The sequence below is a fragment of the Lingula anatina genome, chromosome 5 (assembly GCF_051362555.1).
Source record: "Lingula anatina isolate TDL-2025a chromosome 5, LinAna3.0, whole genome shotgun sequence".
In the NCBI taxonomy this organism is placed as follows: Eukaryota; Metazoa; Brachiopoda; class Lingulata; order Lingulida; family Lingulidae; genus Lingula; species Lingula anatina.
This window is the reverse complement of record NC_141771.1, coordinates 1,827,239-1,854,809: the sequence shown is the minus strand read 5'-3', so window position 1 is coordinate 1,854,809 and position 27,571 is coordinate 1,827,239. Positions and strand designations below refer to the sequence as shown.

The following is a 27,571-nucleotide window of genomic DNA, read 5'->3' as shown; positions in this document are numbered from 1 at the left end:
TTTATACATTACTCAACAAAAATACAAGTTTGACTGTCTCAGACGATAGTGTCAGAATCTTTCATGTCAATGCAAAATTGTCAGTTTTTGTGAACATATTCAAAACCTTAAAAATGTTGATTGCTTTGAAATAACACACCTTTTCATTGGAATTTACGTTTTAACAAATTTTGTCGCAATACATACTTGATTGAGAGCTATGTCTAGCAATTTTGAACGTGGTCGGTACGCATACGGCGGCTAAAATGAAAAGACATGAAGTTGCATCGATGTATAACGTCGGTGTATTATTTTGGAACATAAGGTCACATCGGCAGATCTTACATGATAAGATGAATGTATGACACACGTGTTCTATTTCATTTGTTTTTTAAAGACCTGAAGGCTCTACTGTTTCCCAACACAGGCTTCAAACAACTACGCATGCGCGAAAAGTGCGCTGTTTGAGAAGTTGGTGAAATTGACAAAGCCTGCCGGTGTTTACCGTCTGGTTGACTTAATTTCATTTGCTCTCTGGTTTCTTTTTGAAAATTTATATTAGAAATGTTCGAGTGATTTTATCTTGTAAAAAGTAAATCCGTCGGAATTCCTTAGAATAACATTTATTTTACCTTCATTTTAAAGGGATTCCCATTGTATTTATAGTGTTATATGTGGCCCCAATTGGGATTTTTCACCCCTCCCCCACTCTTGATTAATAAAATTCTTCATGGGCCAGATTGAAAATGATATTGCAAAATACATTCTAAATCGTAGGAAGCTTAATTGCAGATAATGCTGCGAGGACATTCTTGTGCAAGGGCGAACTTGGCCAATATAATTTCTTTTACTTTCTCCAGTTTCTCCCGGTTTTGGAGCGCCTGTTCTAATTTTTGAAAGCAAGGTAATGGAACCAAACAATACGATGCAATATGTAATCTCGTAAAATTTGCTATTTTTAAGTAAAGACCATAGCATGGAGTACATTGAAATGCGACTCGTTTATTATTATGATCTTCAATAATAGTTAATATAAAATATGCTATATAATAAGTTCTTGTTCCCGGCCTATTTATGAACTTAATTGATTTTTTTAATATTTGGAGATTAAAAACACAAAAGTTGTCTGGTTTCATATCGAGGTACCACATATTGTTCGTTTGCTCTGTTTCCCTATTTTTTGTTTCAATGGAAAACCAATGGATCGCCAGAGGGGCTTTAACATGACAACAGAAACAACTGTCATACTTTTGTAATTTCTTTGAAAATGCATTTGAATATAATTTTCTATGCTTTGTGTTTTTGCTGCTAAACTTGCATATAATTTGAGATAATATAACGTAATTACCGCGTTAAAGACAACGCCAATTTGTGCTGCAGCATATACCATACATACATATGAAGCGTCCGGAACACTTGTAATGGTGAGAAAATCTCCCTTCTTCATCCCTAGTGCCAGCAGTCCTTTGGCGAGTTCTGTGCTCTGAAAACCAATCAGTTCAGGTTAGCTTTATTCTTGCCGGGTAAACACAGTGATTAAGCTCTGACTATTACATAATGGCAACTGTGTGACACGCGTCGTCTACAATAGGTATGCATGTATCCATTATTCTGATTATGATTTCAGTACCTGTCAGTACCTACTGTGTATTAACAACTCACAGACCTGCCAGGCAGCGTCCGTAATACTTGTTATGGTAGTAAAACGATCTTTTTCAAAACCTTGGACGAACATAATTTCATCAGTTACTCTAAGCAAGGAGTTATAACAGAAGGAGATTACACGCGTGGGGGCGGAGCCCGTATTACGGTCTCTCATTGGTCGGAATGAATAGAACCCAGAGAACAATGGATGCCTATCTCTGTTACGCTTAATTGTTGCTCTCGTTTAAATCTCGTTTGTTAGTATCTGTGCCTTCGTCTGTTGATTTTTGAGGACAGAAACAGAAACGGAGTCCCAAGTTTCTAAAAAATGAGAGAAATACAGAATTTATATGATATTACGTTGGACAAGGTTTTCAAAAAACAGGTAAGTGCTTTTAAATGCATAACTACACGAAATATGAAGATAAATTGCAACTTTTATGTCGTAGGGTCTCACTGTGTAAGTGCCCAGCTACACGTTGATCTCGCGAGGTGGTGTGTGGAGAATAAATATTGCACGAAAAATATTTCCCACTCATAACAAGTGCCTATAAATATAGTATCAGATGAAGAAAGTTTGGTCTTTATACAGTTGCAATTGTTAAGTAATTTGTGGCAATAGCAAAGAATAAAACTTAGGTGCACTTTCAGTAGCCGAATAACAAGCAGATGCTCAAGCCGCCATCTTGTTAATATTTCGAAAAAAAATTACTCCAAAAGACATTTTCCTCCTACTTTTTGAAACTTGTGTCACATGACAGTCATAAAATTTAACAAATTGTTATGTGTGCAACACACTTGCTTGAGCTGTATTGTTTTTTTTTTTTGCGATTTTACATGTGGTCTAGCTTGGATACGACAATTGACAATTTTCATGAGTTCCGACCAATAAGTGTTACGCTTGTTACGGCCAAAAGCCTTACCGCTTTTTGTACTTTTCAAATGCAAGATTATAAAAAAATTTGGTGTGTTTAGATTCTTGAACATCTTGGTCGTGGCGTGGTATATATTGCATGGATACTGCTCCAATATTTCTTGAAAAAAATAACCTGATTTGTTCAGAATACCAATTTTTTACTCTAGTGTTATGGGTAAATGTACCATTTTGGCCTTTACCTTTTTCATGTTTAAATCTAAAAAGACTTATCATGACAGTTGGTCATCATTTTTCTTCTCACCATGGTGGGTGGCTTTGGAGTGGTAACTTTGTTGTTAAAGTAAGGTGCTCAGTTATTTTGAATGGAAAAGTTTTGCCTCCACTCAGCATTTTCCATCATGGCGGTCTAACGGGAAGTTTGACTTCACAGTGTCTTTGGTATAGTTATTTTAAACTCATTTAGTCTTCTTTTTACATATATATGTTTTAATTCATATTAAACCTTTGAAAAAAGAACACACATGAATCCTGGTGCTTCTTAATTTAAAGTCTTAAGGTTTTAAGTTCACCTAGGCTCCACCAATTACTTTACCTGTTATCTCACTACACATCTCCCTTTGAGTCAAGGTGTGTAAGACACACCTTATTGTGTAAGACACCTCTATAATTAAGGGGTACTTGCTTCTCTACTTTAATTATACTTCACTACTTTGGCATGTTAGGTGGCAAGCTTGGATGTTTCAGTTCATTTTAAGAAAGAAGCTTTGCCTTGGTGGTTACAAAAGAATAGAACTCTATTAAGGTTTATTCATTACTTGAAAGTAAATATTTCATCTTGCAGTGTTGAAACAGAAATTCTCTCAAAATTGATAATGAATTTTACATGCATATCTTAACACTACTCAAGTTTTTTTCTTCTATTATAGATATGGGAGAAGGCTGCATTGAATATATGAATTATGGTCAGGCTGGAAAAAATTTAAAAATGTCAATGAAAAAAGGACTGGAGGTCAGTGTGTCTGGGGTAAGTTACTTTTGTCATAATGCCTAAGATGCATTAAACATTCACTAACAACAGTACCATTTTTAATTTTTTTTCAAAATACAACAACCTTGGGCATTTTCCTTTTAGCAACCAGCCTCTCTGAAATCCCCTTATTGTCCTGTCAGAACTGAGGAACCAGGGCGGATTTAAATAATTTCTTGTAATAAGTACAATCTCTTTCAATTTCTTGGGGTTATTAGCTTGTGATCATGAATCTTGGTATTCTACATAAATTTAGTTGTAAATTGTTCATTTATGTGGTGAACATTATTTCAGTCAAGTCATAACAAGACACATTAAATTTCACTGCGTAATTCCATAATGTCTACATGGATACTAGTAGTTCATAATGCTATTATTATGTTTTTTTTTTTTTTTTCTAACCTACAGGTTTCTCTCTTTTCTGAGTGGCATGGCATTGGCAGGCAGAAGAAAAGAAGAAATTCTCACTTGAGTTGTCCTTTTTGGAGAAGAAACTGGATAAGACTGGCCAACAGAGATTGCATTAAATTAATAGTGCTCCTTCATGACATTTTAAAATATTTTCAGTCACCTAACTGACTCTATACATTTCAAAAGTTGACATAAATTTTATGTTACTGTCACGTGAAAAAAAATTCAAAACCTATATATAATTTGTTGAGTGCCATGGTATAACAGTCTACTTGATTGCCAGTAAATGTACTCCAGTTCATTTTATAAATGTTCTTACTAAGTGTTGTCTTGATTTATAATAACCTTTTGAAAATCCCATGTTTTTTATCCTATTTGTAAGAATTAGCCACTTTATCTTCTAGGGGTTTTTTTTCATTCAGCCCATTAGATTCTCAGACCTTGCTGGCCTGTGAGTGGAATAGTATCTGGCACAGACTGGTATCAGCAGGTCAGATAAAAAAGAATATAATTATTTCTATTTGCACGGTTAAAAAAATTCCAACACAGACTGCATAAAACTTGGAAAACTATAGCAACTTAATCATTCTTATGACTTCATTAATTACTGCTTATGTGTAAAATTTTGTTTTTGTTCTTCTATTGATATAATAAAATGGTTTTACTCACAGATGCTACTATCATGATGCTTGAGTATAGAGTTGGCTTAAAAGATATTTTAAGTTAATATAGTAAATAATAGTTTGAAATTCAAAATTCTCATCTTTATTTGTTTCACTTTAAAGAGCTCAGTTAATACTAAAATTTCTGATATATTTTGTACATAAATATATTTATGAATGAATAGAATTTATTCTTAATGTTTAGCACTGTGCACTTGTTTACCGACAAATAAGAAGTGTTAGTATGTGTCAAAAATTTCCTGAAAATAAAAAGGGAGATTTCCAAGATAAATTTATTAAGAGTATTAAGTAAACTGACATGTCGTGGCATTGCCTCAACCTTTGATTAATATTTCACTTTAATGCATTATGATATTAAAATTATACCATGTGAGAGAAAAAGATAGGCTACTTAAAGAAATTAAAACCAGTCACAAAGCTTAGGCACTGGCTCAATGTATATGTTTATGGGACCAAAGGACAGGGGGGTCCAAACGTTTATGTATTAATATTATGCCCTTTGGCAGTGAGGACAGACGTTCACTTGAATGTCATTTTCACAAACCACAGTTGGGACGTTTTCTTTTGACTTATCCTTGGTGATTTTTCACTGTGTTGTGCAAAAGAAAAGCCATCTATCACCGACTTAAAAAAACTCATGGCGACCATCCTCAGTCACCACCTTATAATCGCTTTCTATGATATCGTTCCCTCCCAGCACATCGTCCAAATAACTACCTGTGAAAAAAATCGTCAGCATACAGCGCCGCTTTGACACTACTGATCTCGAATTCTAACGCAAAATAACGCATATAAAATCAATCTCCAAGCGGAGGAGAGCGACGCAGACGAAACCTTGAGACAGGAGGCCCCCCGTAGCTAGCTCCGCCCACCGTAACAGACATCGGACAATAGAGAGGCATGCGTGTAATCTCCTTCTGTTATAACTCCTTGCTCTAAGGGCTCTGACACTATCGTTCTACGTAGAAGGACCTAACTCTCGCTGAATTCAATCAGGTGTTCAGATTAGCTAACGTCCTCTCGTTTCCAACGTAAGACGTATAATCACCTGATTTTCTGTTTCTTTTTTCAATTTAACTTTATTCACTCAGCGAAAAAAGAAAATCTACAGAAATGAAATATTTAAACAAATAATCAAAAATTAAATGCATATAATAATGATGATAATTACGCTAATTAAATACAGATTATTTCACCAGCTTTTCTGTTTCATATACTCAGCGCCAGAATCTCGAGGATTCTTGCTTATCTGTTGCATTTAACGAGAGTTCCCGCAGAGTTGGTTTGCTCTACGGAGAACGATTGTTTCATGGGGGGTGAGCCCTAATCCTTGGAATACGTTGTCCGTGTAGTTTTCTGTGTAGCATTTCTTATAACAACTGATCTTAGACATGCAACTACATGCCTTGGTATTCCTTGAAAACGCATCTTCAGAAACAACGTCTGCCATACATAGATGGACATACATGTACGACAAATAATACATGTACGATACTATCTCATCAGGTTCACTGGCGGTTTTGTTTCATGTATATATTCATTTATATTCTAGGTGTTGCTGATGGTGCACACATGGGCTTCAATCCCAACTTTTTCGCAAAGTCATATTGCCAAAACAATAATGCCCTTGTGCAAAGTTTGCATGCTTCTTTGAAAAGATAATCAGTGAAACAACCTTTTCATTGCATATAATGCTCGTTAGACATTTAAAAATATAAACATTTTTTTACAAAATGATCAACACTTAATCTACAATATATATAAACAGTGCATGGGCACTGCTTGTCCTTCCCCGGGGCAAACCTGCACTCCACTCTTATCTCTAACGTGACACGTATCTGACCCTCCCTCTGTCAATTGGAGAAGTCACGTTATGGGCTAGTCCGCCCCTTTTCGTGGTCCCCCGTTCCACCTTTAGACATATATATTTTTATATGTATGCTTGTATGAATGTATGTATGTATGTGTGTGTGCGTGTGTGTTTGTGTTTGTGAGTATGTGTGTGCTTGTGAGTGTGTGTATGTGTGTGCGCCTGTGTGTGTTTGTGAGAGTGTGTATGTGTGTGTGCGTGTGTGTGCGTTTGTGTGTGTGTGCGTTTGTGTGTGTGTTTGTGAGTGTGTGAATGTGCGTGCGCGTGTGTGCGTGTGTGTGTGTGTGTGTGTGTGTGTAACAACGGTGACTCTGATGGAGAAAACAACACTTTCATTCTAATGTAATTACTAAACCTCTGTCAAAATAACCAAAGGTAGATGAGATAGATTTTTTTACTTATCGTGTAAGATCGCATTCACAACGAGTTGAGCTAGGCTTTACAAATCCTAGGTACTAAATATGGTGGACGTACATGAAAAAAAATCCGCCTAATCTTTTAATAGCTTCTCCGCCTCTCACACGCCTCCCCATGTGTCGTCCCAATGGAGCAGAAATTTAATGACTGTACCCCCGCAGGGACGACGCAAGTTTTCAGTTGTTTCTGTTACTCAGTTTATCGAGTAAAATGCACAAAAAAAGAAAAATATATACTTCTTTTGGATTTTAGTATGTGTGTCAACTTCCCCCTCGGGGTGCACAAATTTGACCTAGGGTGGTAATTTAAAAAAATGAATTAACTCTTAGATCGCTAACATCCCCCTTCCACCTAACTCGGTTCTGGACCAGTCTTTTCACTATGCACGAACATACCTTGTCACATATCATTTTATAGGTGAGATCTTGGCCAAACTGCGGCAACCTGATGGCTACCCTGTCCGGCTTTTCCCTGGCCGCTTCCTGCAGGCATTCCCACACCGTGCGTCCCACTAGAGGCTCGTTGCTGGCCCCGTGGATGTTACTGTTCTTTAACGGTTCGTTTGGAGGTGTGGCATCGCTGGATACAGAGGGGAAAAAGAATAATATGAAGTATACTGCAAACACCGATTCTTAAGTAAATAAACAATTGAACCAACCGACAGACAGACAAACAGACAGACAGACAGACAGACAAACAGACAGACAGACAGACGGACAAATACTATACCCTGGGTTTTCAACGATTGACTTCCACATCCTTCCTCTCGCTATGCCAGACAGACGTACTGAATAGACACTGACACAAATACACTCTATACACACCGATATAATAAATATAGTTTATAAATAAAAGTTATCTATGATCTCTCATTCCTGATTGGTGGATTCTTGTCTTTATCCAGAATGACCTGACAGTCGCTGGTTTATACTAATCCGCAGCCCTTGTTATTGGTCGATTTTTTTTTTAAACCACATCCGTAATGTCACATAAATTTTAATGCAAACAGTATTGATGTCTCCTCATTAATAGCATATTCACAAAATTTGTATTCATATTGTCATTTTCATCCACACAAGTGGAAGCATATGTTACAGTGAAATAATTTAAACTAAACTAAACTAAACTTAAACATTATACCCAAGCCAAAGGATAAGTAAATGACAAACACAGATATATAGTGTTCGAGATTTGGCCGGTAGTATGGTGTTAGATATTATATAGCACTAAATAATGTTAATTAGTTAAAATTACGTAATGTTATCTCTTAAAAATAAATATCAAAACAAATAGTGCAAATATTTTCATTTGTGGGGTTGCAAAGAGGCCAACAATTGCAACCAGAAAAAAAGAATGGAAAATAAAAACCAAAATAGCATAAGCCGAAATACTGCAAGCCAAAATATATTCATGTTATTATGCATGTATATATATACAAACAAAAGCCAAATGAGTTATGTGCCAAAATTATACAGCCGAAAAGAAGTCGAAAGATAGTTGAATGTGAACCAAATATATAATAACAACATGAGCCTAAATAAATATCTTGTCGAAATTGGGATAAGGATGCTAGTAGGCTGACAGTGCACTTGAATTCGATCTTAAATTTTAATTTTAATTTTAAAATATTATAGAGGTTGATTTAGTTTAAAATTTCCGACCAGTCATTATAACCAGCGAACATCTTCTTAAGCTCCCACAGAAGTATCAACATCAGTTACGCTCCAGAAAAATTGTTTCAGGGGTTTAATCGTTTTTAAGATTTGTGTAAGGTTTTTACGAAAAACCGTGGAAGGCAAAAATAAACACTTGCGAGATTTTCAAACCCATGGAGTGCACCTTTCATGATCACCTGTTAATAAATATATATTTTCACTTGTTTGGTGGGCCTTAGCCTAAGATGACTGGATTTTAGAAAGCCAGATAGCCCCAGGTCTTGGAAAATGTCTGTTTTACGCACAAGCCCTGAGAGACTGTGTCATGTGAGTTGGGAGGATATTTTTGTACATGTGGGTTACAAAGATAAACATACACCCAACCGATCTTATCTTTGTCATTACATCCTACTTAGGCTGCTTGTCCCTGCTTTGTCTTGTCTTTATTTTGAACGGCATTTATTCCATTTGTTTCTCTAACCTGGGTTTTAAAGCGATAAAAACGTCTACCACTGCGGTTTACTATATGACCTCTCACTCCTGATTGGTGGATCCTTGTCTTTATCCAGAATGACTTGACAGTCACTGATTTATACTAATCCGCAGCCCTTGATAATGGTCGAAAATTGTTTTTTGAAACCCCATACGTAATGTCATATAAATTTTAATGCAAACAGTATTTATGTCTCCTCATTAATAGCATATTCACAAAATTTGTATTCATATTGTCATTTTCATCCACACAAGTGGAAGCATATGTTACAGTGAAATAATTTAAACTAAACTAAACTTAAACATTATACCCAAGCCACAGGATAAGTAAATGACAAACACAGATATACATGTATAGTGTACGAAATTTGGCCGGTAGCGGCCGCTTTTATTGAAAGGTCCCTCTATTAAAGGATGGTGTTAGATATTATATAGCACTAAATAATGTTAATTAGTTAAAATTACGTAATGTTATCTCTTAAAAATAAATATCAAAACAAATAGTGCAAATATTTTCATTTGTGGGGTTGCAAAGAGGCCAACAATTGCAACCAGAAAAAAGAATGGAAAATAAAAACCAAAATAGCATAAGCCGAAATAATGCAAGCCAAATATATTCATGTTATTGTGCATGTATATATATATATACAAACAAAAGCCAAATGAGTTATGTGCCAAAATTATACAGCCGAAAAGAAGTCGAAAGATAGTTGAATGTGAACCAAATATATAATAACAACATGAGCCTAAATAAATATCTTGTCGAAATTGGGATAAGGATGCTAGTAGGCTGACAAAGTGAAACAAATTCCTTTATTTAAGGGCAACTCCTTGAGATCTTCCCTACAAATGGATTTTGCCGGGAAAATAACCAATTTTCTCTTACTCACGGATCTTATATCAACCCCTCTCTGCACTTGAATTCGATCTTAAATTTTAATTTTAATTTTAAAATATTATACAGGTTGATTTAATTTAGAATTTCTGACCAGTCATTATAACCAGCGAACATCTTCTTAAGCTCCCACAGAAGTATCAACATCAGGTACGCTCCAGAAAAACTGTTTAAGGGGTTTAATCGATTTTAAGGTTTATGTAAGGTTTTTACGAAAAACCGTGGAAGGCAAAAATAGACACTTGCGAGATTTTCAAACCCATGGAGTGCACCTTTCATGATCACCTAATAATATATATTTTCACTTGTTTGGTGGGCCTTAGCCTAAGATGACTGGATTTTAGAAAGCCAGATAGCCCCAGGTCTTGGAAAATGTCTGTTTTACGCACAAGCCCTGAGAGACTGTGTCATGTGAGTTGGGAGGATATTTTTGTACATGTGGGTTACAAAGATAAACATACACCCAACCGATCTTATCTCTGTCATTACGTCCCACTTAGGCTGCCTGTCACCGCCTTGTCTTTGACCTTATTTTGGACGGCATTTTTGTTCCATTTGTTTCTCTAACCTTATAATTTCAAAGCGATAAAAATGTCTCCAACTGTGGTTTATTATATATATATATATATATATATATATATATATATATATATATATATATATATATATATATATATATATATTTGTAGTGGGTCGCCATATTTGACCCTTTGACAAGTTAGTCCCCTATTCTATGGTAATTGGGCCCAAGAAGCTCATCCTATCTCGTTTGAGATGCTTTATCAAGTGTACAGTGTACAGTGATGCAACAAAACAGACTTATTTATGTGCACCCTTATTTTCAACTTTGTAAATAACACAGGGCCTACAGAAAGGTTTTGGTTAATAATTCCAATAATATCATGTATTAATTGTTTCGCAAATGGTAGACTTAGTGTAGAAAATATTGTTCCGTTTGTTTAGGTTTGTTTTTTCTCCAACTGTTGGGGTGGCAAAGGGGTCAGAGTTAGTCCGCCTGTTGATTTGAAGATTATCACGCGTATATAAGTACATGCTGTATAATAGTATTACAGTAGATGGCGACAGTGTATAAATTGTGTCGAGTGGACAACAGCCCGGCAGCCATGACACATAACAATATGTGATTACGGTATACCCGAGCAAAAAATATTCAACAAAATGAAATTGAAACATTATTTTCTTTCACAATAATGAACCCGTTAAAGGCAGCAACACAGAAACCTAAAGACCATTTAAAACCTTTACAATCACAGCAAGAATTTCATTTACGATTTTTTACGTACACATCTTGGTTCATTTAACAAAATAAGTGCCACATGTTCTAATAGTTTTTTTCTTGAGATCCTGCCATTCTTATAAAATTCATTTTGAAAAAGATGAAAGATGTCATGTCATTGGATATTTCGCCATATAAAACTGTCATTTGAATTTACTTCAGAAACGTCAATTACATCAACATTATCTCGATAAATTTTGTTTTTTTCATTTCTTAAATTAACTTCCCTTTTTTCTTTTCTGTTTATACTAGCACAAATCGATATTGGTCACTGGAAAGTTTCAATCTCGTCTCGCCAGAAATCTCGCAAATGTCAGAAGTCCCGGATGTGAGACAATTCCAGGCCTGTCTTGTCGCCACTGTTTTCACTGGTTCATCTCACTCCACTTCAATTTACCGGAATCCACGAGAATTTTCTTGGCATTTTTCAGGAGTTCTTCTTTGGATACCTGACATGACAGAATTATTGATACTCTGATAAGAAGTACATAAAGCAGCTTTAAAAACATATTTAACAGTTTACGTAAACAGATCCAATGCCCCTTTGTTCTTTAAGAAAAGCTATCCAAGTGTGTGTGTGTGTGTGTGTGTGTGTGTGTGTAAAAAGTCTTCAGTTAAAATAAGTGGGTGGCAAATGGGCGTTAGTCAAGAAAAATGACGGGTAAATAATCATATATTTTATTCATGCATTAAGGTGTGGAAAAACCTCTAGGCGAGATGACACACATAAACACGCTCACTATTTCAAATAATTAAAACTCACAGCCACTTTTAAACAACTTTCTCCGGCCTCACCTTCTGCCTGATCCCCACCCTGGGGAACGTCTCCATGACGACACACACACACACACACACACACACACACACACACAGAATAGGTCAAAACATAGTCACCTTTTGCCTGATCCCCACCCTGGGGAACGTCTCCATGACGACATAGTGGTCCGGCCACATGTGATCCAACAGCTGAAATGGGGAATTAGAGGGATGTTATATCCATAGTACAGTAAGCAGAAAGCCCGAACACAAACCATATATACATGTAGTCTAAATGACGTCATATGGCGACCGTTTCCTCTCACTGGGCCCTATTCTTTGATTTTTTTAATAGGTCATTTGGCATCTTTCGTAAATCCCCACCATTACTTATAGTCTCAGAACTGCTCTCTGCATTACAATGATCTGGTAACGGAAAACAGTGCACTGCATACTGTATGTGTACCTAACACGATGGACTTTCACCTACCTCCCTCTCACAGTGAGCTCGCAGTTCGTCCTCTGCGATATCTTGGTTTTTGGTGGGCCTGGGAAAAAACAGAGCAACGCAGTTAATTTCCTACATACACACGAACACTACCATACATAACGCCAGCATACAGTCGTACACTGTGCATAGATTCCATTAGTATTATCGAAATAAAAATGATTAAAAAGTACAGATAAAAAGTTGTGATCGTAATGAATACATTATACCTTTCATTACTGATACAATATGAATTTGTTAAGAGGTTAAACAGTGTAAGTAAGAGAGATAAAGAGTGCATGTGTTGTTCAATAATAACAAAAGAAAAAGGGAGTATAGTTATCATTCCTTCAGGATGATACAATGAAAAATCTGTATTAATAGAAATTGCGACCTAAGGTCAAGTAACATACCATTGCCTAAGAAGAGAATGATTACATTTTGGTAACGACGTAATGATGGAAAGTTATGGAAAAAGGGATAATCATATACATTGTGTAAGAGCTGATGAATTATTACATTACCAAATAAGGTAATGTAGGAGAAAGACTTTGTGATACATCATGACATTGGAATGACGCTCTATAGGATAAAAGAGAATACATTGTAACTGGAAAATAAGAATATACGAATAAATCTTTTAGGCTCCCAAAAATATATATGTTCTTCATTAATAGTACTGGCGAAATAGTGACACTATAGTATTATATAAATAAAATAAAGGCAACTCACATGACACACAAGATGATTGTGTCGCAGTCCACCACCCCCGGCTCCTTAAAACCGACAGCCTGCAATACGAAATATGAAGTGGGTTTCTGTTCAAATGTATCATCTCCCTCCCTCCCTCCCTCCCTCTCTCTCTCTCTCTCCCTCTCACCTGTGTCTGGCTAACTTTGGGATGTTTCTCTGCCGCAGCTTCTATAGCAGCAGGATAAACGTTGTCACCGCAGCGGTTAAAATGAAGTACATTGGCTTTTCTGCCACTGAAGTATGTAAACCCGTACTCGTCCATAGACCCAATGTCCCTAAAATGTAGATCATTTTTACACTTCAGATAATGTGAGATACAATATTAATACATTGCGGTATAAACATGATGTTTTCCTAAGGCGTTAAACTTGATATTTTACGTGGCGCGAATAAAAAGGATGAAAAAGTCATTCAAGATTTTCAAAACTTACACTTCTTCTAATTCACAGCCGCAACTATCACAACCATCCAGTGTGTTGTCTCAACTGTCACACTCACCCAGTGTGTTATCACAACTATCACAATCAGCAAATTGTGTTGTCACAACTATCACACTCTCCCAGTGTGTTGTCACAACTATCACACTCACCCAGTGTGCTGTCACAACTATCACAATCATCTGGTGTGTTGTCATAACTATCACAATCATCCAGTGTGTTCTATCACAATCATCCAGTGTGTTGTCACAACTATCAAAATCATCCAGTGTGTTCTATCCCAATCATCCAGTGTGTTGTCACAACTATCACATTTTCCTTCCATGCTGTCAAATTTAACATACCCTGTGTAGTACCAACCAGACGGGGACATCACTTTCCTGTACAAGTCTTCACAACCGTAATATGTACTGAACATCGAAAATCCCCTTACGCATATTTCCCCTTCAACGCCAATTGGCACGATCTTCTTGTTTTTATCAACAATTTTCACCTGAAATAAAATAATAGAATATTAACAGAAGTAGAATAACGTAACACAAGAGAATATAAATTATTCAGTGTATGATTAATGTGAAAAAATGATTCCGAGTGAATTTTACTGTACCAGATGTCTGCTCAAAAGAAATGAGCGAACTGTATATTTACCTCAGTATGAGCCATTGGAAATCCTACGCTACGGTATCTGTGGTCGTCATTGTCATCCCTCGGGTACGTTAAAAAATTGTACCAGGATTCTGTAGTTCCCAGCCCTACCTGAAAACGGATAGGTTAAACTATTGTACCAGTATTCTATAGTGCCCAGCCCTACCTGAAAACGGATAGGTTAAACTATTGTACCAGTATTCTATAGTGCTCAGCCCTACCTGAAAACGGATAGGTTAAACTATTGTACCAGTATTCTATAGTGCCCAGCCCTACCTGAAAACGGATAGGTTAAACTATTGTACCAGTATTCTATAGTGCTCAGCCCTACCTGAAAACGGATAGGTTAAACTATTGTACCAGTATTCTATAGTGCCCAGCCCTACCTGAAAACGGATAGGTTAAACTATTGTACCAGTATTCTATAGTGCCCAGCCCTACCTGAAAACGGATAGGTTAAACTATTGTACCAGTATTCTATAGTGCCCAGCCCTACCTGAAAACGGATAGGTTAAACTATTGTACCAGTATTCTATAGTGCCCAGCCCTACCTGAAAACGGATAGGTTAAACTATTGTACCAGTATTCTATAGTGCCCAGACCTACGTGAAAACGGACAGGTTAAACTATTGTACCAGTATTCTATAGTGCCCAGCCCTACGTGAAAACGGACAGGTTAAACTATTGTACCAGTATTCTATAGTGCCCAGCCCAACCTGAAAACGGATAGGTTAAAATATTGTACCAGTATTCAATAGTGCCCAGCCCTACCTGAAAACGGATAGGTTAAAACATTGTACCAGTATTCAATAGTGCCCAGCCCTACCTGAAAACGGATATGCTAAACTATTGTCCCAGTCTTCTATAGTGCCAAGTCCCATCTAAATGCCTGTTTCAGCATTCTATAGTTTTGTGAAACTGGTCATTGTCTTTCAAATGCAATACCAAGTAGGAGATAAACTTACCCCAACTTCTGGAAATAGTTTCGAACAATCCTCCCGCAGTTTCCTCGTTATGAGAGTGGATGTGAGGTAAACTGAAAGAGCAAAACATTTCTGTTTAATGCACTTACATATAACATACTCATACATTTGGGTGTTTGTTCTGGACTATTGTGTTTAAGAATTCACAAATTCCAATATCCCGACCGAGACCCTATAAAAATGGCCAGCATTCTACCGGAAACTTGTAGCATAATTTTCTATACCGCTTGTAAGTTGCGAGCTTCTGTTCATGTTCTTTTATGTTTCATGCCATTCGTACTCTTTGCTTTAACACCAAGGTAAAATACTCGTCTGCACTGGTGACTTAATTTCATACAAACGCACCTCGTTTCGCAGACGATATGTCATATTTCTCCACGATGTCAGCGTCAAGTTCCAACGCCCTGAACATGAATGTGGGATAGACCTCGAGGTTGGTGATCCTTTAACAACAGCGGACAGGTGAATTGTCTTGTGACAGGTGATATTTTCAATAAAGGTGCCTCCAATAAGGTTCAAGTATAATGGTAACCATTACCTAACTGTATGAAAATAACGCTTTAATCTTCACAGAGTAAATAAATACAAATATGAAAATATATAGATGAAAGAAAGATACTGATAACGTAACACCTTGCACTATCAAACCTACTTGCACTCATGAATGCTCTTGAACAAATCCTCCGAATGGTAGCCCTCGTCTTCGTTCTCTCCCTGGAAATCTACGTCCCACAGTGTGGACGGTAATATGACCAGCTGGATGTCTTTCTCATACTCCACACTGACCCAGTAAACGTAGTCCACCGTCAACTCATCGTGGACTGGATTGACCACGCCCAATACCACCGGCTGGAGAAACACGACACAAGTATTTTAAGGGATAATAACTGCTCGTATGAGATTCACATTTCACAATAAATACATGGTAAACAACTTACAGAAATATAAAAAATATCATTTTATCACTTAAAAAAGTGGTTATCGCAATTATTCTGGAATCTGTACTTGCCATCAGGCCACGTGGACCTTCATAGATGGCGCTATCTCGGTAATAATCTCTTAAGAAATTATTTCAAAAAGAAAACTTTAAAAAAAACCTGGTCTAGATTTCAATGTCGGGATGGTTTCATTAATCATCGGTTAAAATGGGAAATCACCCTTTGCCCTAGGAAAATCCTTTTTTAGGGGGCATAATCTATAAACCACGCAGAACACTTACTAATCTCAAACAATGAAGATGAAATTATTCTTATTTGAAAAAAAAATAAATAAAAATATATGAGATTTACCTCGTTAAAATTCCCACTTCGCAGCATGGTAAACTTGGTAGTATTCACGGCCTTAAACTGACTGTTGATGGAACATTTTGGTACACCAGTACTACCCTGTTATACCAACAAAAAGTTAAAGGTAATAAATTAAGTCTTTGATTTTATTTACGGTCCTAACAGTGTTCTCTGATATAATAAATACCCGTTGTTATACCTTTTGATGCTATGAATGTCCGTCACAATCATCAGTGTTACGGTCACATGCTCAATGAATACCAATGCGTCGTTTTCATTTATTAATGTTTTGAGCTAGTGTTTAAATATTGGTACGGACAAAAACCAAGTACGTAAGCCAAATGTAAACTTTACAGCCAACAATTTGACCTTTTTACATTACTGGTGTAAGTGTGAAATCTAAGGTATCACTAACTTTTCGGTGATAATTGGCGATAAGATATTGTATTGCCAACAAACACTTCATGGATTAATGGCGTCTTTAAACAAACTTAATCGAACGACCAAAAAAGATGGAATACTGTTATTTAAAAACGTGCCTTCAGATAAAGAAAAGTTGAAGGGTGGCAATATACTCACTGAGGAAAGACCCGTGTTAATTGGATCATCCCCGCTGAATGCGTCTCGTGCTGCTTGTATTTCCTCTTCTGATACCACTTCTCCAAGTTTGGTGACGTCTTCAAGAGACAACCTGGAAATGTCACGCTTAGAACCATAATAGCTCAATAGGGGGTGTAATGATGGTTTCGCATCATTGGTACATGTACCTCCGCCAAGGAGGTTGCCGCATGTTATCAACGGCGTTGTCAGTTTGTTAGTGGACAAAATACATGTATGTCACATACAGGTATTTTGGGGAAATTGATGTAAATTACAATAGTACAGGCAGTAATTCAGAAGGGAAAGAAGTGATGAAGTTTTCAACTGAATCCGAATCTTCAACACCCTGAGCTTAAAGCACACCTCTACAATAGAGAAACCCTTTGCAATTTCAAGTTACGGAAACGTTAGAGGTTTGTTCTAAGTTATCTATGAAGCTCAAGGCGGGTCTTCTAATATTCTAAAGGGATTTTCGTTTCTGTTCTTCCTGTCAGTAATTGCCCTTGTTTCCCTTGGCGGAGGTCTTTAGTGAATATATTTCTTCCCGTCTGAGACAAAGTTGCACTCCATAAAAGTGGGTGTGGGAGTCGGTAGAGATTAGATTGGCTCTTTGTGGTTAGAAATTAGTTGTCGCAATATGTGCTGAAATAGGACGGAAGTTAAACAGCCAGTAACCCGATTAATTACACATACGTACTATATTTTAAGAGCGACTGATATTAGAGGTTAATATATAGGTAAGGTCCCTTTTCCAACACCCACACCCACCCACCCACACACACACACACACACACACACACACACATCCCGTTCCTCAGTCTACCAGTGCCGTTATCTAAACTGAAAACAATCCAGAACAACACGACAACAACACTCACCCGTGTGCTGCACAGGACAGGTTTGGAATTACAACAGTCTTCAGGTGGGGTACCCTGAAATAAATGTGATAATATATAGTCATCAGAAGTTTAGTGCCGCGAGAGAAGTAGCTGACAAGTTAGCCCTACCATTTGTAAATCCAGACACATTTCTGGTTTTCCAGGACGACACATATTGTCTAAAATTAAGCCTCGTTTTATACTATCTCGGATGGTATCCATTCTTTATTGATGCTGTAGGAGGGAGGGGCCCAGCAAACACGTAACGTGGGAAACACGTGGTTAATCCGTGGCTATGACGTTATAATGTGGTAGCAACGTGCTATCCACGTGATCCGAATGTGACGTGTTTGCTGGGGGGGGGGGCGGGCGGGGGTCTGCCAACAGATTTACCTACCTTTCAGACTGTATGTTTCTTCCACCAAATGTCTCCAAGTCTGGAATAAGTTCCTTCAAAGCAGCGACATTTGTTCCGGCCTCATTTTCTATTATCACCAGTGTTTTTGACTTTAACTGAAATAAGGAATCGATGCCATGGGTTCTATGACAAACGATTTTTTTTTCGAATTTTATACATTACTCAACAAAAATACAAGTTTGACTGTCTCAGACGATAGTGTCAGAATCATGTCAATGCAAAAATTGTCAGTTTTTGTGAACATATTCAAAACCTTAAAAATATCGATTGCTTTGAAATAACACACCTTTGCATTGGAATTTACGCTTTAACAAATTTTGTCGCAATACATACTTGATTAAGAGCTATGTCTAGGAATTTTGAACGTGGTCGGTACGCATACGCCGGCTAAAATGAAAAGACATGAAGTTGCATCGATGTATAACGTTGGTGTATTATTTTGGAACATAAGGACACATCGGCATATCTAACGTGAAAGGTGAATGTATGACACACGTGTTCTATTTCATTAGTTGTTTTAAAGACCTGCGTGCTCTATTGTTTCCCTATATTTTGTTTCAATGGAAAACCATTGGATCGACAGAGGAGCTTTAACATGAGAACAGAAACAACTGTCATACTTTTGTAATTCCTTTGAAAATGCATTTGAATATAATTTTCTATGCTTTTTGTTTTTGCTTCTAAAATTACATATAATTTGAGATAACATAACGTAATTACCGCGTTTATGACAACGCCAATTTGTGCTGCAGCATATACCATATATACATATGAAGCGTCCGGAACACTTGTAATGGTGAGAAGATCTCCCTTCTTCAAACCTAGTGCCAGCAGTCCTTTGGCGAGTTCTGTGCTCTGAAAACCAATCAGTTCAGGTTAGCTTTATTCTTGCCGGGTAAACACAGTGATTAAGCTCTGACTATTACATAATCACAACTGTGTGACACGCGTCGTCTACAATAGGTATGCATGTATCAGTTATTCTGATTATGATTTCAAAACCTGTCATTAACTACTGTGTATTAAAACTCAGAGACCAGCTAGGCAGCGTAATACTTATCATGGTCGTAAAGCGACTCTTTTTCAAAACCTTGGACGAAGTTCAGTTACCTTAACATAATTCCATCAGTTACTCTAAGGGTTCATTCCCAATCACACTATCGTCCTACGCAGAAGGATCCAAGTCTCGCTGAATTCAATCAGGTGTTCAGATTAGCAAACGTCCTCTCGTTTCCAACGTAAATACACTATAGCTAATAAGTCCCCGGTCACTTTAATAGCACACGCTGTCTACATCAGACGCGCTAATGCGCACGTCCCCGACAGTGTTAATGATAGGGGGATTACGATGGACAGCGCATGTTGCTCACAGCAGTAGGCACTGCCGCCGAAGTTAAACCGGTAATTAAGTCTTTAACTTGACTAAACATGTTTTGCTTTGTAACTTGCGTCCTTCAGTCTTGCTGTTGCGGAAGCGCCGGCGGGACATATCTCCACCTTGCCGATATTTATCCCGACTCTCGACTTTAAAAGTATTATTGGTTTTGATTTTATCAAAGTCTTATTATATCAGAAAACCTGCATATTTTCATACGTTAAGAGAATAATAGAAACTGTAGAAAAAGCTACTCGTACATCAGGGATAAAAAACAACACCTTGCAGCACTATTACCTATTATTCATCACCAGAAGTTACTGTTTCACTTTTTTCTCCCAAATTACAAAGTCTGATGACAACTGAAAGCCTTTAGCCATACTCAGGGCAGTGGGAGATAGTCTGGATTTGATTAAATGTAATAAAAGTATATTTTGAAGAATTTTCCTAGCCTTCGGCAATTTCCGCAAAGCTTCGGCATGCGCGGCAATACAGAGCTGTCGATATCTATACGAGTGAACAATAGAATTGGTGGAACAACGGTTAACGTCGTTGAGTCGTCTGCAACCTACTCGACGGGAGTTCGTGTCCCTGTCGCTACTTTTGAAGATTTTGAAATTGTCATTATTATAAATATCTATTAATATATAAAACAGTCGTGGCTAATTGTTTTTGCAACGGAAAGCACAGTAGGGAGGTTTGTTGTTATTGTTAAAGTTATTATTACTGGGGACATAAATTAGTATGCTAATCTCTTATCATGGTATAATGATTGATACGATGGGTATCAAATAGTTTTCCTTTGATATAAACAACAAAAAAGCGGCCTTCCAAATATCTTTGCTGAATGTTTATAACGTAGGTACTATTATGCGCAAAAATATTGATACATGACGCAAACGACATTTACTAATTTTGGTAATATCAATTTTAATTAAAATTAAATTTAATTGAAATTAAAATTAAAATTTGTCTAAACGTGCATATTACCATTCACCTTGTTTAAAGGGTTCGCAACACTTTACATTCTAATACATTTTTGCCAATTTTCATGTTTGCTAGTTTATTTTGATTTGAGAGAAAGCGAGAGAAGACCCTCTTCTAGGGCCGCAAATTAATTATGAGTATTTTTCTTCAGTGCAAGAGACTGTGTAATGAAAAATCAATCTGTAACTCTGGTATAGGGTGGCCTTGTGTGTGTAATAATATACAAGTAGGGGCAGGGGTACAGTTTTAAAGTACAAATAGTCATTTTATACATCTTATTGATCTCATCGCCGGGTCATTGTTTACAATAGCGCTTTGTCGCTGTGCGTACCTTTTTGCATTTTAGTTAGACTCAGTCAGTAACAGCTGGTGATTTTGTCTTTTTTTGCGTTTCATTGACAATATTTTGGCCACCTAAGTAGGGAAATGTGGCTCTTTGTTTTGAAATGACATTTCCATTGTTCCTTTGAACATGCAAAAGTCAACACACTTACGTCAACATACTTACTTTGTAATACCAACCCAGGGGAAGAAACAAAAGCCTCATAGGGTGTCGTCATTCACACTGTAAAAGGTGTTAATTTCATGCTTCTATTGTTTGCCCATGAATCATTATGACAAATTTGTAGGGTTGCCAGATCACTGGCGCTTCATTCAATTCTCTATATCTGCCCTGCAGCCTGGGATGAGTGATACTTGACTGACCTTTGTTTACATCTGGAGATTTTCTTTATAATTCGATCAGTGTGCATAAATTATGATATTTTCCATCAGGAAAAATACGTGATAATGTTACGATTCTTATTTTACGGATACATAATTACAAAAATTAATTCCTGATTTAATACCCCCTATTTCAGCGCCTATTCCTGGCTGCGTTAATTATGGGGGGTTGGAAAGTAATCCGTTAGAACGCAGGAGTGATGATTGCTACTCTTACCAACGGTGCATCACCGATCAACTAATCTCAGCCACCTGAAGCAGAATCACCAACAAAAGACAAATTGGACTACATCTGCCTTCTTGTTGAGACATCTTATGTAAAAAAGGCGATAACGGTCAAAACATACGTGCTTCGTGGTTTATTAAATGTTCATCGTATTTTTTCGTTCGTTATTCTTATGAGTTAAGCAGCTTCACCTCCGTGACACCCTTTTTATTTATTTAAACCATTGTTAGATAAACCATGGGTTTCACTCCAGATTTCACGATCGAGCAGCTGATCATGAGGAGAGTGTAGCATGCTATAGTAAACTACCCCAAATATATATACAACACCTCCAGGGTTTCACGATCGAGCAAGTGATCATGAGGAGAGAGTGTAGCAGAGAACTTCATTAATGGTCGTCATAATTGGTTGCCTTGGGAAAATGAGTTACATGATTACATAATACAGATACATAATAACATAAGATTAATACTAAAATTTTCCCTGATACAAAACCCCCTATTTGAGCGCTTATTCCTGACTGCGTTAATTACGGGTGATTAGAAAGTAATCTATTAGGACGCAGGAGCGATGATCGCTACTCTTACCAACGGTAAATCACCGATTTACTTGACTCCGCTACTTCGAGCAAAATCACACACCACCAAAAGACAAATTAGACCACGTTCGTCCTCTTATTAAAACAAAGAATGTAAAAATGTGATGTCGGTCAAAGAAGAGGCCTAGACTACGTGCTTCATGGTTTATTAGATAGGCCTATTCATTGGATTTTTTTATTTCATTATTATAGCTTCACCTCGCGAGACCCTTTTTTATATATTTAAAACACAGCACCCCACTGGTTTCGCGATCATGAAGAAAGGGAGTGTAGCAAAGAACCTCATTAATGGTCGTAATAATAGGTGATTGCATTGTAGGCCTAACCTTGTTCATTTTAGTCGACAGACAAAGCTAGAAGAAAGAAAAGATCATTATCGCCTCTCTTTACTTAGGAACAATAAGGATGGCTAGTGGCAGCATTTATAAGTTCTTTTATTTAGAAACTTTCCGATCCTTTGTCTGGGACTGCGTCCGAGAAACGGCGATAACGACAGAGACGTCCTCGAACATTTTGGACTCAGTGCAAATAAAAAAAAATCCGTTAAGAAGTAGCCTTTAAATGTCCTGGCAAATAATTTTGCGATGGCTCAGAGAGTTCTAGAATGAATGACAAGCAACGACATTAGGGTTAATAATAGACTAAAAACTATCAGAGTGTAGGCCTGTCTTACTTCATTTCTAAGGCTATCTTGTGATACGAGTCATGCTACACTACAAAAGAGGGGGTAGCAGTGGATGATTTAATACAGGGATACCATCGATAGTATATCAATAGAAAATCGCAATCCTCAAATGTTTTTTAATTCATTAAATATAAACGGTCTTTTCTCGTACAATGGGTCTGGTATAGTTGTATTGGCCTATCAGTTGGAAACACGTGGTTCGTCTACAATTGCAAATGGCGGAGGTGCCGTGGTAGTTATTGTCGTAAAATTAGCTGGATACGGTGCACGTGAGAAAATTATTCATTAAATTTAGTTTTCGAGCGTCAGCTTAATCTGGTAAAATGCGAGACGAAAAAAATGATAGATAGAGCCTTATGACCCACTGTAGAATGATGCCGAATAATACATCAACGACGTAGTTTATCGGCAGATAAACGTGTTTCCATTCTCGGCTGACTGAGGAAAGGTTTGAGAGAGCATTTAAAGAAGAGGCGGTCGAACCAATAGTGAGTAGGAAGTGTGCTGCAATCAAGACGAACAATACCGATCATAAGTGGACAGCTAATAACTCCTAATTAACCCCGGGTTACGCGCTGCTGTGTTGACTCCTTGCTGGGAAGGGGTAGCGGCCTCCTACTGCTGTGCGTAATCAAACATTGTCTTCTAACATGCGGCTACACGACGGTTGCATTGTATTAATAAAGTAATACCTATTCATAAGGAAGGGGGCGGATGGTAATCTTACGAGAATTAAATCAGTTATCGATCATACGCGTACCAATAGTCGTGTTTTTTTTTAGCTATACGGTAGGTATAATCACCAGCTTTTTTGTTTCTAAATGCATATAATATTGATTATGATTACGCTAATTAAATACAGCTAATTTCATCAGGTTTTCTGTTTCATATTCTCAGCGCCAGAACCTCCAGGATTCGTGCTAATTTGATTGCATTCAGCGAGAGTCCCCGCAGAGTTGGTTCGCTGTACGGAGAACGATTGTTTCATGGGGGATGAGCCCTTATCCTTGGAATGTGTTGTCCGTGTAGCATTCTGTGTAGCATTCCGAGTAACAACTGATCTTAGACATGCAACCCCATGTCTAATTGGTATCCCTTGAAAACTCATCTTCAGAAACAACGTCTGCCTGACCATACATTCATTATGACTGACATACATGTACGATACTATCTCATCAGGTTCACTGGCCACTGGCGGTTTTGTTTCATGTATATATTCATTTATATTCTAGGTGTTGCTGATGGTGCACACATGGGCTTAAAACCCAACTATTTCGCAAAGTCATATTGCCAAAACAATAATCGCCCCTGTGCAAAGTTTGCATGCTTCTTTGACAAGATAATCAGTGAAAAAACCTTTTCAGTGCATATAATGCACGTTAGACATTTAAATATATAAACATTTTTTTACAAAAAGATCAATACTTAATCTACAATATATATAAACAGTGCATGTGCACTGCTTGTCCTTCCCCGGGGCAAACATGTGTTTGTGAGTGTGTGTTTGTGTATGTGTGCGCGTGTATGTGCGTTTGTGTGTGAGTGTGTGCGTGTGTGTGCGTTTGTGTGTGTGTGCGTTTGTGTGTGTTTGTGTTTGTGAGTGTGTGAATGTGCGTGCGCGTGTGTGCGTGTATGTGTGTGTGTGTGTGTGTGTGTAACAACGGTGACTCTGATGGAGATCAGAGAAAACAACACTTTCATTGTAATTTAATTACTAAACCTCTGTCAAAATAACCAGAGGTAGATGAGATAGATTTATTTTACTAATCGTGTAATATTTCGGTTAAAGCGACTATGTGTTTGTTTGGTTATTGTTGTTAAATTCAGTTTTATTTTAAGTTTTCAGTTGATTCTGTTACTCAGTTTATCGAGTAAAATGCATAAAAATGAATAAAATTATATTGTTCTTTTGGATTTTAGTATATGTGTCGACTTCCCCCCTCGGGGCGTGCAAACTTGCCCCAATGTGGCAATTTAAAAAATTGAATTAACTCTGAAAAATGTTACAGTAGACATCTGCTACTTATACCACATTTATCTTAATCTACATATCTTTCTTCTGCAAAAAATGTATTTATCAACTACCGCTGACTAATCTGGATGGTCAGTGTTATCGTATGTTGGCGTCAATTGAGCTGCCCGCATCTTTGAAGGAAAAGGGAGCGAAATACTGGTGGGAGAAGGGGTTTTTTTCTTTCCTTTTTAAGGGCTTTTGGTGTATTTCCTTTATTTATTTTTCATCTATGTCCAACATTAACTTCACATCCATTCTAATAACCACAGTTTAATTTTAAAACGCCATTACCATATTCGCCTGTCATTTCACCCCTCACCCCCCCCCCCCCCACCCCACCCCCGGGACCGCTAACAACCCTCATCCACCTAACTAGGTTCTGGAACAGTCTATTCGCTATGGACAAACCCACTTTGCCACATATCATTTTATAGGTGAGATCCTGGCCAAACTGCGGCAACCTGATGGCTACCCTGTCCGGCTTTTCCCTGGCCGCTTCCTGCAGGCATTCCCACACCGTGCGTCCCACTAGAGGCTCGCTGCTGGCCCCGTGGATGTAACTGTTCTTTAACGGTTCGTTTGGAGGCGTGGCATCGCTGGATAAAGGTGAGAAAAAGAGTAATGTGTAGTTTACTCCAAACACCGATTCTTAAGTAAGTAAACAATTGAACCAACCGACAGACAGACAGACAGACAGACGGACAAATACTATACCCTGGGTTTTCAACGATTGACTTCCACATCCTTCTTCTCTCAATGCCAGACAGACGTACTCGTGAATAGACACTGACACATATACACTCTATACACACCGCTATAATAAATACAATTCATATATAAGCGTTATCTCTGACCTCTCACTCCGGGTAGGTGGATCCTTGTCTTTATCTAGAATCACTCGACAGTCACTGGTTTACACTAACTTTCAGCCTTTTTATGTACAGACACAGATGTGTCTGTACATATAGCCATCATCTGCGTCTGTCGTCGCCGTCGTCGCCGTCGTCGCCGTGCACTCAGCGATAACACGATAAGTGGAGTACCGTTTTACATTTTGTATTCAAATTTACAGAACTGATGAATATTCATAATACGCAGGTCAAGTTCGAAAATCAGCATGATCGGGTCATTTTTAGGGAATTTATGCTGTTTTTTCACTTTTTTCAGCATATATGCAGCACCGATAACACGATAAGTGGAAAACTGTTTTACCTTTTAGCTTGAAACTTACAGAACTGATGAATATTCATTATACGCAGGTCAAGTTCGAAAATCAGCATGATTGGATCATTGTTAGGGAATTTATGCTGTTTTTTCACTTTTTTCAGCATATATGCAGCACCGATAACACGATAAGTGGAAAACTGTTTTACCTTTTGGCTTGAAACTTACAGAACTGATGAATATTTATAATACGCAGGTCAAGTTCGAAAATCAGCATGATTGGGTTATTTTTAGGGAATTTATGCTGATTTTTCACTTTTTTCAGCATATATGCAGCACCGATAACACGATAAGTGGAAAACCAATTTACCTTTTGGCTTGAAACTTGCAGAACTGATGAATATTTATAATACGCAGGTCAAGTTCGAACATCAGCATGATTGGGTTATTTTTAGGGAATTTATGCTGATTTTTCACTTTTTTCAGCATATATGCAGCACCGATAACACGATAAGTGGAAAACCAATTTACCTTTTGGCTTGAAACTTGCAGAACTGATGAATATTCATAATACGCAGGTCAAGTTTGAAAATCAGCAAGATCGGGCAATTTTTATGGAAGTTATCCTGTTTTTTTTTTTTTTTTTTTCAATTTTTTCAGCACTTTTGTAACACCAATAACTTGATAAGTGTAAAAATGTTTTTCCTTTTGGATTGAAATTTACAGAACTGGTGAATATTTATAATACGCAGGTCAAGTTTGAAAATTGGCGTGATTGGACTATTTTAACAAAAGTAATGCTGTTTTTTTCCTTTATTCAGCATACATGCAACACTGATAACGCATTTTAAGGAAAACCAATCAGCCTTTTGTCTTGCAACTCACAGGAGTGATCAATCTGACCAGTATACAGATCAAGTTTGAAAATAAGCTTGATCAGTTAAGTTTTGATGAAGTTATTAGCCTTTTTGTATATAAGTGGTTTTTCTTCAGATTTAATTCTTAAGCATGTTAACAGTCTCATTACGGAACTAATTGGATATGTAAAAGTGTTGTTTTGACATTTTCTGCTTCTTAACAATATTGTTAGTTGATTATATAAAAATGACGGTAAATCTATTATAGTGCAGTGTGTAATAAAGTATCAAAAATGGAAAGGAACTCATCATTGCAGTTTGTCAGATTCAATCATTCACTATGTTCAGAATCTCCAAATGGAGCAAATTGGACATTATAAATTGTTCTATGTATATTTTTCCTATGTCAACAATTTTCCTAGTTGATCATATAAAAATGACAGTAAATTGAT

At 37.2% G+C, this 27,571-nt stretch overlaps 1 protein-coding gene and 1 long non-coding RNA gene across 3 annotated transcripts; one reads left to right on the top strand and one right to left on the bottom strand.

Annotated features, from left to right (window-relative positions):
• Positions 1 to 1,739: 1,739 nt before the first annotated feature.
• Positions 1,740 to 4,610, top strand: LOC147761455 (uncharacterized). 2 transcript variants are annotated; one of them, XR_015334810.1, is made up of 3 exons: positions 1,740 to 2,008; positions 3,427 to 3,524; positions 3,936 to 4,610. It is a non-coding gene; the product is annotated as an uncharacterized LOC147761455 (long non-coding RNA). The 2 variants fall into 2 exon arrangements; XR_015334811.1 differs by lacking the exon at positions 3,936 to 4,610 and adding an exon at positions 3,633 to 3,651.
• Positions 4,611 to 11,202: 6,592 nt separating this feature from the next.
• On the bottom strand, positions 11,203 to 25,952 carry LOC147761454 (medium-chain acyl-CoA ligase ACSF2, mitochondrial-like). The gene is made up of 18 exons (XM_087013103.1): positions 25,813 to 25,952; positions 25,511 to 25,694; positions 19,211 to 19,345; positions 18,824 to 18,877; positions 18,470 to 18,585; positions 18,073 to 18,126; positions 17,174 to 17,285; positions 16,598 to 16,693; positions 15,961 to 16,157; positions 15,654 to 15,751; positions 15,291 to 15,361; positions 14,329 to 14,436; positions 14,025 to 14,173; positions 13,371 to 13,518; positions 13,223 to 13,281; positions 12,494 to 12,551; positions 12,142 to 12,213; positions 11,203 to 11,696 (listed from the first exon to the last, which is right to left on the bottom strand). Exons 1-18 carry the CDS (start codon positions 25,839 to 25,841, stop codon positions 11,613 to 11,615), a joined length of 1,824 nt encoding a protein of 607 aa, XP_086869229.1. The 5' UTR covers positions 25,842 to 25,952; the 3' UTR covers positions 11,203 to 11,612.
• Between the last annotated feature and the right edge of the window lie 1,619 nt (positions 25,953 to 27,571).